Consider the following 16,716-nt stretch of genomic DNA (forward strand, 5'->3'; position numbering starts at 1 on the left):
TTTATCTTCACCCCTGTCCGTTTCATTACATCAGAGACATTTCTTAACAGACTGATGAAATGCAATGCACCCGCAGAAGCAGATGGAACCGTTTGTCCCCTCCAAGCCAGTGTTCCGGCAGACAGCGGTAACCAAACCACTGCCTCAGAGATTTACTGTACATCCTAAACTCATGTCAACGTTATGGCAAATCTGATGGTCTTTATTTCTCTCGTACTACCTGTCTAGTAATTAAAAATGTGTATCATTTTTTCCAGGGGAACAAATGTCTTTGTTACTGAGACATCCAGACCAGCCTGAAAGGTCAAAGGTCCTAAAAGTGGCCATTTTGGGTGCTCCAAATGCTGGAAAGTCCACGTTGTCCAACCAACTGCTTGGCAGAAAGGTATGAATTTTTGCTGCCTTTTTTTTAAAACACTCCTTTTAATATCAGTGGTGAAAAGAAAGGATGGCGTTCGCTTTTATAATAGGCTCTAATTTCATATAGGTGTTTGCTGTGTCAAAGAAAGTCCACACCACACAGTCCCGTGCCCTTGCTGTCATCACAGAGGATGACACACAGATAGTAAGTGTTTTCTGATGCCTTTGTTAAAAGGGGAAAAAAAAAAACAAATGCTAAAGACTGTGCCTATGTTTGTGTTGTTCGCAGATTTTACTTGACACTCCTGGGATCATCTCCGCATCAAAAGTAAAAAGGTCCATTTCCTATTTTCTTTTTTAAAATTTGTTTTAATTATCAAAAATAAATTCAAAACCTTGATGTATAAATAGATCTCGCATTTCCACAGACATAATCTGGAGAAGTCTTTGCTTGTGGATCCATGGGATACAATTAAAGAAGCTAATCTAGGTGGTCTATATGTTTTTATACTAAGCCAATAGCTTGTTAACATTTTTCAAAACAATTTAAAAAAAAAAAAGATTACAGCTTTAAAGGTCCACTGTTTTATCCTTTTCAGTGGTCGTGGTGGTGGATGCATCTGACAAGTGGACCAGCAACAGGCTCGACTTTGAGATGCTGAAGTGTTTGGCCCAGCACAAACATATCCCAGCAGTTCTGGTCCTCAATAAGGTATTCTTTCGTCTAGTCAACAGCCCTCGGCCTGATGAGAAATTAGTTAAGTCGAAAAAAAATACAGTACATGCACATTGTTTTAAGTCACCGTTGACGTGGATAGAGAGCCTTGTCCGCCTAAATTCATTATAAATATTCTGAATTTTAAAAAATTAATCAACTAAATTACATACATTAAAAGACTAGTAGTGTTTGTTTAAATTACATACATTAAAAGACTAGTAGAAGATATTTCATCCAAAATATTGAAATAGCGCTGTTGTTCATATGTGCTACGTTTGTGCTGTAAAAAAAAATTAGTTTGTGCTATTAAAGATTTGGAGTAATTAAAAAATACATTTTCTGACCTGTGACGTCACGCGTCCCCCCTCGTGTGACCAAATCTCTCCAAACTGGCCTCCATCATCCAATATAATAAAATGTACATGTTCGTTATTTTCACACTGACAGCCGCTTGAGGGTACTGGTGCAACTTATACTCCGAAGCAACTTATATATGTTTTTTTTTCTTCATTATGGATTTTTTGACTAGTGTGACTTATGCTCCGGAGTGACTTATCGTCCGGAAAATACAGTACACACTTGAGTTTGTCGGCTCTGACAGTGTTATCACGTGTACCTGCCGGTGTTGAGAATACTTAGTTCATTGTTTTTCGCCATGTTATAACCATTCAGACGCCATCAGGAACACCTGAGTTTAGAAAACTTCTACTCTTAAACACAAACAGCAAGTCTGCTGGAGTGCAGGAGCCACACATTTGCTGTAGGTTCCAACACAGTGGTCTCATTAGAATGTGAAAAAATGAATTCTAAAGTCATAAAACAATAACTCACACTTTCACACAAGGTGGTCAGGTTGATCTCTTCTGTAATGTTCATTTGTGTCCTAAGGTGGACCTGGTGAAAAACAAGGAGAGGCTGCTGAATGTCACCTCAGAGTTGACATGTGGAATTGTAAATGGGCGCAGGATGCAGGTCAGGCCTGTCATCAAGCCTCCGTGGGCCATACAGTGGTCTGAGAAGGACGAGGACACAGAGGAGGAGGAGGAGAGCACCGATCTGAACATATCTCTGAGCAATGAAGAACTGAGAACGCTCAGAGGACAACAGGGATGGCCTCACTTTAAAGACGTCTTCATGCTCTCCTCGGTGGACGCAGAGGATGTGAAAACGCTGAAGGTAATAGTAATAGTTTTTTATGAAAAACAAAAACTATTACTTATTATTATTACTTATTACTTATTATATACTTAGTTATTATTATTATTATTACTATTACTTATTATTTAAGTAATACTTATTATACTATTATATTATATATTATATTATTATTATAATTATTAATTAATAATTATTAATAAGAATAATTATTAATTATTAAAAATTATTATTATTATCAGTTTTTTTTTTTATAGTTTTGGTATGAGGGTTGCTTGGTGATATCACGAACAAAACCAGTGGTTTTCAAAGTGGGGTCCACCATATGGCGCTAAGGCAGTGCTTCTCAATTATTCTCTGTCATGCCCCTGCTTGGGGACAGAAATGTCCAACTGCACCCCCCCCCTGCAAATTGAAATACTATTGAGAACCTGATAACATTATTATATTTTTATCTGTACAAACAACTGTATGAGTTGCTGCCACCTAGTGGCTGGAGGCTCGTTATTATTCAAGCCTTGCAGCAGTGGTACACTTATGTCCAGTGTGCCATATTCCATTGAGTAGTACTACAATAAGGGGACCTTTTGTCATTCCCTCCAAGGACTACTTCAAGGTTGCTGCTAAGCCCGGCTCATGGCTGTACCACAGTGAGGTCCTGACTGATCTGAGTCCAGAACAAGTCTGCGTCAACCTCATCAGGGAGAGGCTCCTTGAGATCCTGCCGCAGGAAGTGCCTTACTCAATGACACAGGTAATCAAAGAAGCAAATGCAGCACGATCAGTCATTGTTGATTGATTTTCGCTTTTGACCATTCAGTGTCGTTGTTTCCAGGTTGTGGATCTTTGGCACGAGGGAGAAAACGGTGCGATCATCATTGCAGTGAAAGTGTGGGCCAAAAAAGATGCTCATGTGGTAAACGCCTTTTCTTTTTACGTATTTACAGACGGGACTGACCCTCGTGGCGACCTTTGGGTCAGCCCCGGTGGCTGATTGTGTGTGCGTTTGTCTGTGTCTGTGTGTGTCTGTCTGTGCTCCTGTACTGCGCGGCTTGTGCCGAATTTTCCTGATACTCAGAAAGTGTCTGATAATGACGTGTACTTGAACACTACGATGTAGTCTGGGGTTGATGGTGTGTAATATTTGATCATTTTTGTAGTAGTTTTGGGATATCTTTATGAATATTATAGCAATAAGCATTTATTAAATATATATATATTTCATAGAAATAAGACATGGGACATAGTAACTGAGCATCCCAGGGTTCTGTATTCTTGTGTTTACAGCGGATGCTGATCGGCCCAGGCGGACAGACCATAGCACAGATTGCCAAGGAAGTCAGCGGCGACCTGAGACGCATCTATCTGAGAGAAGTTGACCTGAAACTCGGAGTCAAGCTGAGGAAATAAACAGACCAATGGAACTTTGTACAAACAATAGGAACTTAAAAAAAAACCATGAGACTGAAGTGAAGTTATAACAATTTTGAGCTTGTCTCCAGAGTCTGAGCTTGTCCGTTGTCCAGCAGAGATTTTAATGTAAGGATAATTTGTACGTACGTAAGATGTTATCAATAAATAAATGAATTAATAAATATTGGGTTCCATAGTGTAACCGTTAGCATACCTGCCTCAGAAGCAGAGAGCAGAGTTCGATTCCCGGAGGAACAACATACTTGATTGTTTAATCTTCCTTCTGTAAGTCGCTTTGGCTGAAAACCAAAGTCTGCTTAATGCATAAATGTAAAGTATAAATGCGTATGTCATGAAACATTAATACAGATATTGCTAAGCATAATTCATGTGTTATAACCATAACTGATTATAAACGTGATGTGAGTAGAGTGTGTGAAGTACAATTTCCAATTTCTTTCTTTTTTTATATAATGCCAAACTCTGCCTACGGGGGCTGGATTGTCTCCTTAATAGAAGGCAAAATAGAGCACTAACCTGATGCCAAAAATAGGCCAGATAATGGTGATTAGATTCATTCCCGCTGCCTGTGAGTTAATTCGACAGCTACTCTATCCAGGGCAGCGTGATGAATAACCTCCCAGTGGCCTTAAGCAGGGGTGATGGGAGAGAGAGAGAGTGTGGGTGAGGAGGTGGAGGAGGCACCCCCCGTCAAGCACTCGCCTGCTTCCCCATGATTAGACAAAGCCAAGTGCACAGAGGTCGGCGTTCAGATAAGCCAACTGACCCGAGCAGCACACGTAATAACTCGAATCGTGGCGATACGATCAAAAAAACAAACGTGTTGGAACGATCGGCTTTATTTCACATTTCACGAGCACATTTAAAAGGCATACGGCTGAAGACATGCACACAGAGAGAGTCTCTCCCCCGTCGCGATGCTCTGGATGACTTTGAGGAAGGGCCATATAACCCTTACCATTACTAAAACTCAGTAATGGTAACGGTTTGACGGCCCGCCTCTGCTGTGAGTCCGTCCTGCCGTCTGGTTAGGCCTGTCTTTTTCCTGATAAAGTCAGAGCAGGAATTAAACCCTGGGTAGTACCTCATCTATACTTTAGTGTCTCTATGATGAACTTACAGTATAAGATGATATCCTGTCCAGGGTGCAAGACATACTCGTGAGGAGTTTGTTGCTGCGACAAGTAGCAAATTATACATCATGCAAACCATTGGTCATAAAAAAAAATTTAAAAAATTTTTGTGAAATGTTACTGCTAAAAGTGTAAAAAAAAAAAAAAAAAAAACATTTTGTGAAATGTTACTGCTAAAGTATTATTACTTGAATATACAGAAAAATAAAACAAATGCAGAAATGGATCGAATATATATACAAACCTTAGGAATACAAATATCAAATGAGAAGTGCTAATTATAAAAAGATATATCTTCAGTTATGTTTTACCACCAACACGCTCACCTTATTCTGTCGCGTTGTGTTCACTTCCTTCTTTCCAAGTGGCACTCTGGCCCCTCTGCAGAACTTAAAGGCCTTCTGCTTCATTAACATATTGTTGATGACATCTGGGATGGACCAAACAGCATGGGCTGAACCTCTTATCTGGTTCGGACCTGCCTGACTGTCTCTGTCCACTTGTGTCCACACCCTTACTACACCCAGGCAGACTCACAGCGTCAACTGTCAACATGTTTTTCAATAAAGATACGCGCTGCTACCGTAACGAAAACAACACACTGCTATTGAGTTTTTAGAGTAGCACTTTATTTATTTATTTATTTACTTATTTATTACATTTACATTTACATCTGAAAACAGAGGGAATGTAAAAATGGGCCAATTGGAGTCGGGGACCGCTACTCTAACGCACGGGTCAAACTGAGGGAGCGTGAAATTGTTTAATTGTCTTTTAATAAAGTCCATGTTGCTGAGTTTCTTAACCTGATCAAATTATTTTTTTTACTACACAGAATAATGTACAATATTCGTAACTTGAATAAATAATAATTCATTGCAGAAACATTATAAAATACGTTATGAATATGTTATATGAGTAGTATTGCTGACGTGGTCCCTGGTGAAAATGGGTTTGACAATCCCCTGCTCTACTGCTCATGGCAGAGGAATTAACATCAACATTAACATCATCTGTAGTTTATCAATACTTTCGGACATTCAAAAATCCAAATGACGCAAAAACTCACTAGCTATAGGACACACGGCACAAACAAAGAGCAAGGATTAACAGGGTATGACCATGAACCGACCAAGTCCGGGGGCCAGTGCCGATCAGTAGGTCATTTGGTATCGGGCCACGGTGAAAAATGTACTTAATTCAAAAAGAATTCAGTCATATCCCTTTACTTTTTTCATTAAAAGATAATCTGGCAATGTTTCAAAACAACAGGTCACAGGTGTCAAACTCCGGGGGCCAAATCTGGTCCGTGTTGTAATATTTGGCCCACCATTATATAGCCGACATATACTGGTGGGATTTTTAGTATTATTTATGTACGCACTATAATAAAGTGCTTATGTTTTTGGTTGTTTTGTTGTTAGCTGTGTAAAAAGATTTACATTAAAAAGGAACTAAAAGGCTAGAGAGAAACAATAAGCAATGAATATCATTATTTAAAATTACATTTCTCATGTAATAATATATGATATATTATATATGATATGATATATATGACATATATATCATATATATATGATATATATATATATCATATATATATCATATATATATCAGATATATATATATATATATGTCATACATATATATATGATATATATATGATATGATATATATCATATATATATATCATAATACCTCGGTTTCCGAACTCCTCTTTTCGAACAATTCAGTTCACTAACAAAACTTTTAACCAAAAACTGCCTCATCATAAATCACTATGGAACAGAAAATAGTAAGAAGAAAAAAAATGAAGAAATGAAGAAAATGTATACGAAAGCGTGAGAACGGCGCTCGTGTTTCAGATCTTTCTTTTCCGGTACGGCTTGGTAAAGGCGTCGATTTGTACCATTATTAAGAACAAGGAAGCAACATAAGAAGCTAAGGTTGCCAAAGGAGAGACTGTGATCACCAAGCAACGATCTCAGACATTAGAAGAAGTGGAAAAGTTGCTACTGATTTGGATCAACAAAAGATGAATGAAATTGCCTTTTCTATTTATAGCTTTATTCTTCATTCCGTTGAGTTTATCTTTTTGGTTAAATCGAATTATTTTCATTGATTTCGTGGATGAACCTCTACACAAAATCCTGTTGAAAAAAAGTTTGAATAAGCAATCATCCAGGGTCCAGGAATGGATTAATCCATTTTACATTGATTCCTATGGAGAAAATTCTTTCAGTTTTCAAACTTTTCAGTTCCCGATCAGCCTTCAGGAACTTGAATTAAGTTCGAAAACCAAGGTTCCACTGTACAACGAGTTTGTTCCAGATTTAATGTTTACGCAATGCTAAAGTTTGGTTCCATATGAAAAAGCATTACACATCTGGAGAGAAAGGAAAACATGCACATTTCCAGTCAGTTTTTACGGAGAGTTCGTGTGAACTAAGATAAATGACATGTAAAAGTCATGCATAAAGATTAAATGCTTTAATCATTTTCTACACCGTCTATTGGGGAAACCTGGGAAAAGGCAGAAGTAAAATGATAATATAAATAAATAATATAATTTAGAACATTTTGGTGGGCCGGATTACAAAACTGAATGGGATGCATCCGGCCCCCCGACCCTTAGTTTGCCCATGCCTGGACTAGAACAATAAACTCATGGTCAACTCCAAAAATAGTATGATGGTATTTAAATGGTATTTATTATTGGATGTGCATTCTCTCTAAGACAGGGTTACCATGTGAATGACATTAAAATACAGGTATCAAACTCAGGCCCGTGACACCCCTGCATTAAAACGTCTCACCTGTTTCTGTTTTAGAATAATTCGTTTTTTCCGACATGAAAATTTAGCAAAACAAATGTATAAACATAACATAGAAAACCCCTGTGGTACATTCTTTATTTAAGAAAAATACCAAAATAAAATATGAATCCCTTTCGATTAGCATCACAAACCTTAGTAAAAATACCGACCTAATTGATAATTAATATATATTCTCATATATTTCCTGACGTCTGTTCGTAATAGTGCTGTATTCACAGCAATTTCCCTTTAAAATACACAATAATACCAACACAAGTCCTTATAATATAAACTGTTTTTTTTTTTTTTTACTGTTCATTCTTAAAACTGTAATTTAAACCACATTACTGGGTTGTTATTGTCATATGTTTATATATTTTTAATCAACAGATGTGTGTACATGAAGTGAGTAAGTTGTCGGGTGTGTGTGGGGGTGTGGCAGTTGTCATGGCAGCACTGCCTTCTAAGGGTGTGAGAGGTCCTGCTGTAGGACCAGATAAAGTTAGACCCCAGATTATCAGGATGAACAACCACCTCTGCTTTCGCCGCACATTACACTTGCATGTCAAGATAAGTATTTGAATCTTTAAAGAAAAAACAACAACAACATACTGCCTGCTGCCCCATCATCAGGGTGTCAAACTCATGTTCATCGGGGGGGGGCGGTATCAGTAAATGAAAGACTACAGATCTAACTAGTCCATAAAGTATTAATACAGGTTTCTACAATTGATTATTATTTTTTTCAAGTTACAAAAACAGTGAACATTGCTCTGTGTTATAAAAAAAAAAGATTTATCAGTTTCAGAAACTTAGCAGCATGGACTTAAAAAAAAACATCACAGGAATCCTTATTTACTATCATTTTTATGTGTGTTTATGTACGTCTCTACAGCTATTAAAATCCCTTTGGCTGGGATTGCGACTTATACTCAGGAGCGACATACTACATATTAAAATACATATTTCCACTTGTTGTTATTTTCACACTGACAGCCGCTAGAGGGCGCTCTAGGCTTGTGTACCAGTATCTGCGACTCCTGTACCACTGTAAATTTACATACTCGTTATTTTTCACACTGACAGACGCTAGAGGGCACTCTAGGCTTGTGTACTAGTATCTGCTGTACACAAGCTGGTACTGCTGTACCACTTAAAAAATGTGTTGACATGTTCGGATTGTCACACTGATAGCCGCTAGAGGGCACTGGTGTGACTTATACTCTAGAGTGACTTATATGTTGTTGTTTTTCTTCATTATGCATTTTTTGGCTTGTGCGACTTATACTCCGACTAATAGTCTGGAAAATACAGTAGGCAACATTTTTCCACTAGTTCATTTGACCTGTTCACGAACCTCAAACACATTATTGTGAGTTCACACTAAAATCCATACATTTGAAATAAAACCTCTTTCAGCTTAGACCTGTCTGATAATAAATAAAATATTACTTAAACATTCCAAAAAATGCCTAAAAAGAAATTCTCTATTTCTAGTGTTCAAAAGAGATTGTGTGTGTATAGTGGTACGCCGTAAAAACACAACCCTGAAATTATGTGTGGAAAAAACAGTGAGAAGAGCAAACAGAAGTTGGTACAACATTTATTATATCGCTACGTACAGAACAATACAGAATACCATGAACACATGCTGAAAAATTCATGCTGGGTCTATTTAACAAAGGCCAGAAGCCACATGATAAATACCTAGCTGAAGTGTTGCTGTAGATCTGAAATGTTTGGTCTTAAACCACACCGTTGTCGAGAACAACAAGCTGACATTTTTTTCACATAAAAAAATACAAATCAGGGAAAAAATGTATTTCTAACGCTTAACGAGAAAATCAATTATGTCGAGAACAACAAGCTGACATTTTTTTTCACATAAAAAAATTAGAAGATTCTGATTTGACGCTATGGTTAACTTCATAATCCGTGTATATAAACATATTTGTCTTGCTCTCTTATACGTTTGAAGTACTGAATGAAAGAAGTTCTGAAGGAATCTTTACACGTTAGCATATACTAAGTTCACACGTTCTGCGGGTCAGTCTACACCCTGCGGTAAATGAATTTCTATTTAAACTACACATTAATAGTATTTAGGAATTTCACACTATGTAACAAAGGCACCACATAAAATAATCAAATCACTTTTTTCCCCTCATTAGAGTAACTTTGCAAAGTAACACCACTGAGAGGTTTCCACAACAGTATCTGTTTTTCAGAGTTTCAAAGTGAAAGCACTGGCAAGGTGAGTAGCCGCTCAAGTGTGCGGGCGAAGATGTCGCACCTGTCAATCACAGATCGTGCAGTGACATGAAAATGTTGGCATCAGTCTCTCTCTCTCTCTCTCTGTGTGTGTGTGTGTGTGTGTGTGTGTTAGAGCCTCAGCAGAGTGAAGTGAAGTGAAACGAAACAGTGAAGTAAACGGCAGAGAGCTCTGCCCCGGGGGCTACACTTTCACAGTGTGAAGACATGTAACAATGATTTTACGGTGAATTCATTCATGGTCAAATCAAAGTGTTGGCCTTCGGTGACTGATGATATTAGTCGCTACACCAAAATGTTAACATATTACGGGCCTTTTTAAAATGGTAGCTAAGGAGCAGGTTGTTCACTGTGTTTACAAGGAACTGGGCAGCATTGTACTAAGAATTCACAGCAGCACAAACACAACGGAAGAACGCAGAAAAGGCGACGAGACAATGTTGGGATTATGACGGTTTAAAAAAAAAAAAAAGGTAACAAATTAAAATACTAATAACCTTTTAAGATCACAGGCACTGACGAGTGGTTGATTCATATCAGCCGTCTGAGTTACCGGACGGGAGACTTAAAAAAATGAAAACAGCACTTTTAAGTCTAATTGCGTGAAACAAGCTGGTTGGAATGCTCTGCAGCAAAACACTGTAACAAAAATGAACGATTTGACTGGTAACAATAATAAAAAAAAAAAAATAAGGCTCATTTAGCTGTTAGGAGAAACTAGACAAGTTAAAATCCTGAAACATCTTGACATTGCCATCTAGTGGATGATATTTGAGGTACATCCTTATTCAACATTGAAAACGATGAATAGAACGCTGGTCCTCTAGTTTTACTTTAAACAAATTGTACCTCATTCTTCACTGATCAGAGAGACTACACAAGGTAACAACTTGTGATGATAATGTTCCTGATTGACCTGAATTTGGACGTGGCACTGTTTCACCTGTTTCCTACCAAAAAAAACAAAAACAAAAACCCATTCACACTAACATTCTCTAAAAAGCAAAAAAGAAAAACCAATCACACTAACATTCTCTAAAAAGCAAAACAAAAAACAAAAAACACTTTCAACAGTATAATCAATCTTATCACAGATCAATTCTTCTTCTTCTCACCAAAGTAGCTGCTATGTTATGTTATGTGGTCCAAGGTAAAACATAAGTTTGAAAAGACAAAACTATTTTAGTATGGTTGTTACTCAAGGTCACAACAATGTACACACCTACCACATCGAGGGACCACGGATGCTTCGTCGAGAAAGAACAGTGTGATACGAATAACCAGTGAGTTAAAGCTAGGACCCTGCATCTACTATGTGCTACTTGAGGTAATAAGAGAAATGTTCAGTTAGCCTGGCAGATGTCCAGGATCTCTTAAGGCTATTTTTTCTCCCCGAGTATGGCTCTGTGTTTGCTTAGCGTTTAAAATCTGCCTTTGTGATTGGATGCAATAAAACAGAAATGGTTAAATGGTGTTAGTAAAAGCAGACGATAAGAGAAACAGTATGCAATCTTACATGTTACACATTAGAGACGGGTGATCACAATAACAATGACACAAACTCAACTAAAGCCAAACCACTGTCCTAAGGTCTGGGCACTTAAGTGATCAACAGGCACGGCTCACGGAACATAAACAGAGGCAACCAGACCATGAGCAATCCAAACAAATCCAGAAATCTAATACTCTGACCCGCAGTCATTTTTCCTTTATATTTGATAAAGACAAGATGAGCCTTAGGTGTTACAGTGGTTTGGAAGTTTGTGAAGTTCTCTATGAGCTACAGAGGTGTCCAAGAAACAGATCATTAAAATCACAGAGTTGACATCATGCTCATCTGTACCAAGATCCTCCATCACATTGGGCTACCAATGTTGGACGATGTGTGTATGTATATATATGTATATATATATGTATATATGTATATATATATGTATATATATGTATGTATGTATATATATATGTATGTATATGTATATATATGTATGTATATATATGTATGTGTATATATACATATATATGTATGTATATGTGTATATATATGTATATATATGTATGTATGTATATATATATGTATGTATATGTATATATATGTATGTATATATATATATGTATGTATATATGTATATGTATATATATACATATATATATACATATATACATATATATATACATATATATACATATATACATATATATATACATATATACATATATACACATATATTTGTGTGTGTGTGTGTGTATATATATAAAATCATGTGTGCGTTCGCTATTAACCTGGATCACCCAGGTATAGTGTGATGATCCCTGTTGATGATGGTTGGCTACTCATTGGCCTGAGCCTATAATGGCAGGCATTATAGCTGGTGTGTTCCCATTCACCTAATGACTGGGACTGTCCTTCTGCAAAAACAACAGACCCAGCAGCCCCTCCAGAATAACAGAATTACAGTTGGAGTTTCGGTAAGGGTGAACATGACTGCAGAATGTAACCATGGCCAAAGTACTGCAGTGCGATTTAGAATCAACGCGTGTAAAACGGGAAGGTAAAACAACGCAACATCGCACAAACTGATTCGTTACAAGGCTCCAGCTTTCAACATGTTGGCAATTTAAAAAACTTTGCTAACATAAAACAATTGTGTTTTGTGTCAAGTACTCGTGGTCAAAGGCAGTTGCATAAAGGGGGGGAGGAGGGGGATAAAGGGGGACAGAGACATATAAAACTGTTTTCATGCTTGAGGCAGATACAAGTTGAAGGATTCGGAGTGATGAGTCTCTGGCCTGATTAATCAGATGGCTTCTTGGCACAGTGAGGAGGTCATCTTCTGGAGCAGAGGGATCTGTGACACCAAACGACAGACTGCTTACGGCCTGATATACAGCACTGACAAATATTCACATGTTGTACCCTTGGAAATAGGTTGTACGTTGTAAGTATGACACGGACATGTTTTAAATTCAGCTAGGCGTCTTTAAATCGTTATGTTGTCATGACTATGGTTACCAACATTAAAGTTATATAAATGAAAACTTTAATAATGTGGGCCCACATACCAGTTCATGGACAAATATTTTCAGGAGTGCTGTCGCTGATGCTTAACTATACAGCTCCGAGGAAAAAGTGTCTAAGCTAAACCCCCAAATATAGTGGCGGACACCAAGTACGTAACTGCTTTTGTTCTCATTAATAGAAGAAAAAAATTAAATTAAATTAGATCATTTTCATTTAATTAAAGATTAAAATAATTCGTACTGGATTTATAAAAATATGTTTTCAAACGGACACTGTCATCACATCAACAATATAAGAATAAAAATGAAGAGAAACACATTAGAGTGAATTTCATGACGACACAATGACACTGCCTCGTGTTTACCTGAAAAATAAGAATCAGTTACATAAACTGTGCTGCACTGTCTCTAAGTTTCAACAAAACAACTCAACACAAAAATCTCAAAAAATTAAAAAAAAATCTCAACATAACATATAAATGACGAGGTGTAAACGTATGTGTCTCTGTCCCTGTTGTTAAAATACCTCTTAATTGTTGACCTTCTTAAATACACTAAGGGCAAAAAGACACCAAAGTGCAGGAGAAAAGCACAGTATATTGGCTTACTGTGTCTGTGCTGCACCTCCGAGGATATTGGTGCATCCTTAGTTAAGCAAAAAAAAAAAAGAAAAAAAAAAAAGACTCAAACTCAAACAGAACCTTTTCTGTAAGTTTCATCTTAAGCTTCCTTTTGGGGATCTTTACCAGATCAATCTGGTGCGACTTTGAACAGATGTAACAGCTGTTTGTTATAAATGTTGTTTGAAACCATGTTGGTTTATTACCTATTACTACAAGACATATAAAAAAACCTAAAAACAGAATCTGCTAATAAATTAGCCAAGTTTTATCTATATCCTGCTCTGAACCCTTACCACGGTGATGTCAGTTTACATAGCCGGGCAACAGACACAACAACAAAATTAGCACTTGTCATAAATTGAGCACTTCCATCTCACCTTAGTCAGATCCACTCCAGTGAGGGCATTGACGGAGACGGGAAGCTCAGCTAACAGACGGTTCACTTCTCCAGTCACGCGGTTGCTGTCTCCACTCAGGATGATAATCTCATTGGTCTTAGACAGGGGTGCGGCCACTTTACCAGCAATCTGATTTATACAGATAAAAATCAACATGCTAATATTATACATACAGGTTAGTGTAAGAAAATGTATCACTTTTGTTTTATTCATTTGAATCAAATGAGCCATGTTAAAGAGAAAGAACATGTTTTATAATAGTTAGATTGTTTGTAAGTTTTTTTTTTTAAAAATAGAACATGTTTTATAATAGTTAGATTGTATAAGTATTTTTTTTAAAACGGCTAAAAACTTATTTTTACTCAGTACAAAGAGAAATATACATGCATAAGAATATACCTGTCTTGAAATAATCTTTCTGATTACTTGGAAACTAAATAATCACCTCGTAGCAATTTTTTTTTGCAATGTATTTTTTTTTTTTTTTTAGTCGCTGATCTGTCACTTAAATAAAACATTAAACGCCGAACACATTTACATTTTAGTCAGTGTTGGCAATAAATCAGTATTTGACAATCTGGGGTGGAGCTGTTCTAAAATGTGTGACACACACACACCTTCGGCAGAGCCTCCAGCACCAGAGCAGTCTTTGCAGCCTCTCCATACTGCTGATAGGCTTCAGCTTTCAACTTCATCTTCTCAGCCTCTGCCTTTCCCACAGCTTCAATGGAAGAGGCCTCAGCTTCACCAATACAGCGGATCTTCTCAGCTTCTGCTTGGGCCGTGAGCACCCTCTTTGTCCTATGGTCAGATTTGAGAGATATCATCAGAACAATTAAGTATTTATATGTAGTGGAGGGAAAACATCTGCCAAACATTTGTTCTGACAATCCAAATGAAGCATTTGTTCTAGACTTGATGTCAGTCATGGTTGTTGCATCAGCAACTAACTACTGTAATTTCCAGGTTATAAGCCGCTACTTATGTCACAGGCTTTGAACCCCTAAGCGTAAAAAACAATAATGGGGCTAATATATATGGATTTTTACGGGCTAACAACGTGCATACCGCTAGCGATCGATGACGTTTCTAGTAGGCTTCTGTGTGTTATACTAGTAGCGTATGTCTGTCTGTGAATGGCTGTGTGCGTATATGTACGCGAGAGAGTCATGTAGCGAAAGTTGAGTGCAGTTTATGCCCTGTGATGTTGAAGCGTGAGTTGGTTATACAGGAGCCGTTGAAACACTGTTTATGTTCCGTTGTGGTCGGTGTGGCTGATAATAAAGACCCCAACTTCCCTGTTTCTGTTTACCTCTGCTGCGGACAAGCACGAAGTGAAGGGAGTTAGCCCCGGAGCTAATGTTAGCATCAACCCTGGAGCAGATCACTAAGTCTCCCCTGGGCATTCCAACTATGGTCAGGACGCCGAAGCAGGAAAGAGCTAACGTGTAACCAGCAGTGTTACAGGGACAGTACTTAAATTTCATTTTGGTATATGACTTTATGCAGAGTTACTGTGTAGCTACTACAATCGCATGTATGTGTGATTGTCATTAATCTTTAGTCAAAGATGATTTTCTGTGGAATTGAAAAACTTGAAAAACTCACTTGTGTCCCTCAGCCAGCTGCTGCATCTTGTAGGCTTCAGCCTCGGCAGGTCTTTTCACAATAGCAATGAGCTCTTTGTCAGTACGATCAATTTCCTTCTCCTCAATAGTGATCTGCTTCTTCCTCTGCACAACCTCAATTTCTATCTCCTCCAGACGAATCTTCTGCTGCTCTTTGGCAGCCTGCAGCTCATACGCCAGCTGAGCCTCAGCTTTCTGCAGGAGACAGGAGATTTGTACTGTACCCATGATATACTGAGTTTAAAAAATGTTACTACGTGTTTTTATACATAAAAATAAGAACTGATTTGGTTCTGTTTTTAAACACCACATTTTCTTTTTGAATGTTGACACAATTATTCTGCAGTTGCAAAGGCTGACAACTGTATGGCAGTGTTGGGTGATTCTCAGGCGTCCACTGTAGAGGCTTACATGCAACACTGCCATCAAAACCTATTCTTATCATAGAAAATGACATTTTAATAGCTGTCCACTGTAGTGACCGTCATGCATGAAAGGGTTAATGTACAGTACCTTTGTGTTCACTTCCTGGTTAAAAGAGGCTTTCTGCATTTCCAGCTCTCGTTTGGAGTCTGCCATTTTTGTGTCTGCTAAAAACTTAATATCCATCATTTCTCTCTTGCACTCGGCCTCCTGAGCGACACAGCAATACAGAAAGATGGGTCAGGGGGATGTCTTGGTGTTCGTAATGCAATCGCAACTATGTGGAAAAAGCTGCTCAAAGCTCTTACCCTAATGCCTGCATCCCTCTCTGCCTCTGCAACTCCGATGTCTGCATCCCTCTTCACTGCAGCTGTTTGAGTTTTACCCAGTGAGCTCAGGTACTCCACTTTGTCATACACATCCTATCATAAAGACAAACACATAATACAACAAACTTAAAAAACACAACATTCAGCCATAAGGGTGACTAAAATATGTGTTGTTGTTTTCATTTGCAGACAGGAGACAGTCTCACACTTTTTTTTCTTACTTTTCCCTACCGTTGCAAGTTTTAGATGCCAGAGAGGAGACAGTAAAGCAGGGTAAAGTTTGATAACTGTGTTGTATATACTCCCAGTCATTAAAAGGACAGGGACAAAGAAGGAAGGAGGGTTGAATCATCTTACAGAGGAGCCTCAAAGGAGACGCCTACTTGTATATATATATATATATATATATA

The 16,716-nt window shown here is 37.7% G+C and overlaps 3 protein-coding genes across 4 annotated transcripts in view; 1 reads left to right on the top strand and 2 right to left on the bottom strand.

Moving 5' to 3' along the window:
• The window catches only part of eral1 (Era-like 12S mitochondrial rRNA chaperone 1), a 5,204-nt gene extending 1,127 nt beyond the window's left edge, over positions 1-4,077 (top strand). The window contains exons 3-12 of the mRNA XM_008332359.2: positions 1-127; positions 258-385; positions 488-565; positions 650-696; positions 789-850; positions 960-1,072; positions 1,967-2,254; positions 2,838-2,987; positions 3,069-3,149; positions 3,521-4,077. Coding sequence (XP_008330581.2) covers positions 1-127; positions 258-385; positions 488-565; positions 650-696; positions 789-850; positions 960-1,072; positions 1,967-2,254; positions 2,838-2,987; positions 3,069-3,149; positions 3,521-3,643 — 1,197 coding nt within the window. The 3' untranslated portion in view covers positions 3,644-4,077. The remainder of the gene's footprint in view (positions 128-257; positions 386-487; positions 566-649; positions 697-788; positions 851-959; positions 1,073-1,966; positions 2,255-2,837; positions 2,988-3,068; positions 3,150-3,520) is intronic.
• fam222ba (family with sequence similarity 222 member Ba) overlaps positions 1-6,209 on the bottom strand; it is a 47,988-nt gene extending 41,779 nt beyond the window's left edge. Inside the window, exons 1-2 of one of the 2 annotated variants that reach the window (XM_025065668.1) lie at positions 5,127-6,209; positions 4,184-4,294 (exon numbers count right to left, since the gene is read on the bottom strand). The gene's annotated coding sequence lies outside the window, so the exon portion shown is untranslated. Of the gene's footprint in view, positions 1-4,183 lie in introns of both variants that reach the window. The other variant, XM_025065667.1, reaches the window with a different exon arrangement.
• Positions 6,210-12,098: 5,889 nt separating this feature from the next.
• Positions 12,099-16,716, bottom strand: part of LOC103394910 (flotillin-2a) — an 18,190-nt gene continuing 13,572 nt past the window's right edge. Inside the window, exons 4-9 of the mRNA XM_017041472.2 lie at positions 16,286-16,399; positions 16,068-16,187; positions 15,535-15,749; positions 14,544-14,727; positions 13,906-14,055; positions 12,099-12,733 (exon numbers count right to left, since the gene is read on the bottom strand). Coding sequence (XP_016896961.1) covers positions 12,683-12,733; positions 13,906-14,055; positions 14,544-14,727; positions 15,535-15,749; positions 16,068-16,187; positions 16,286-16,399 — 834 coding nt within the window. The 3' untranslated portion in view covers positions 12,099-12,682. The remainder of the gene's footprint in view (positions 12,734-13,905; positions 14,056-14,543; positions 14,728-15,534; positions 15,750-16,067; positions 16,188-16,285; positions 16,400-16,716) is intronic.

Source organism: Cynoglossus semilaevis, chromosome 19 (assembly GCF_000523025.1).
Source record: "Cynoglossus semilaevis isolate Cse_v1.0 chromosome 19, Cse_v1.0, whole genome shotgun sequence".
NCBI lineage: Eukaryota > Metazoa > Chordata > Actinopteri > Pleuronectiformes > Cynoglossidae > Cynoglossus > Cynoglossus semilaevis.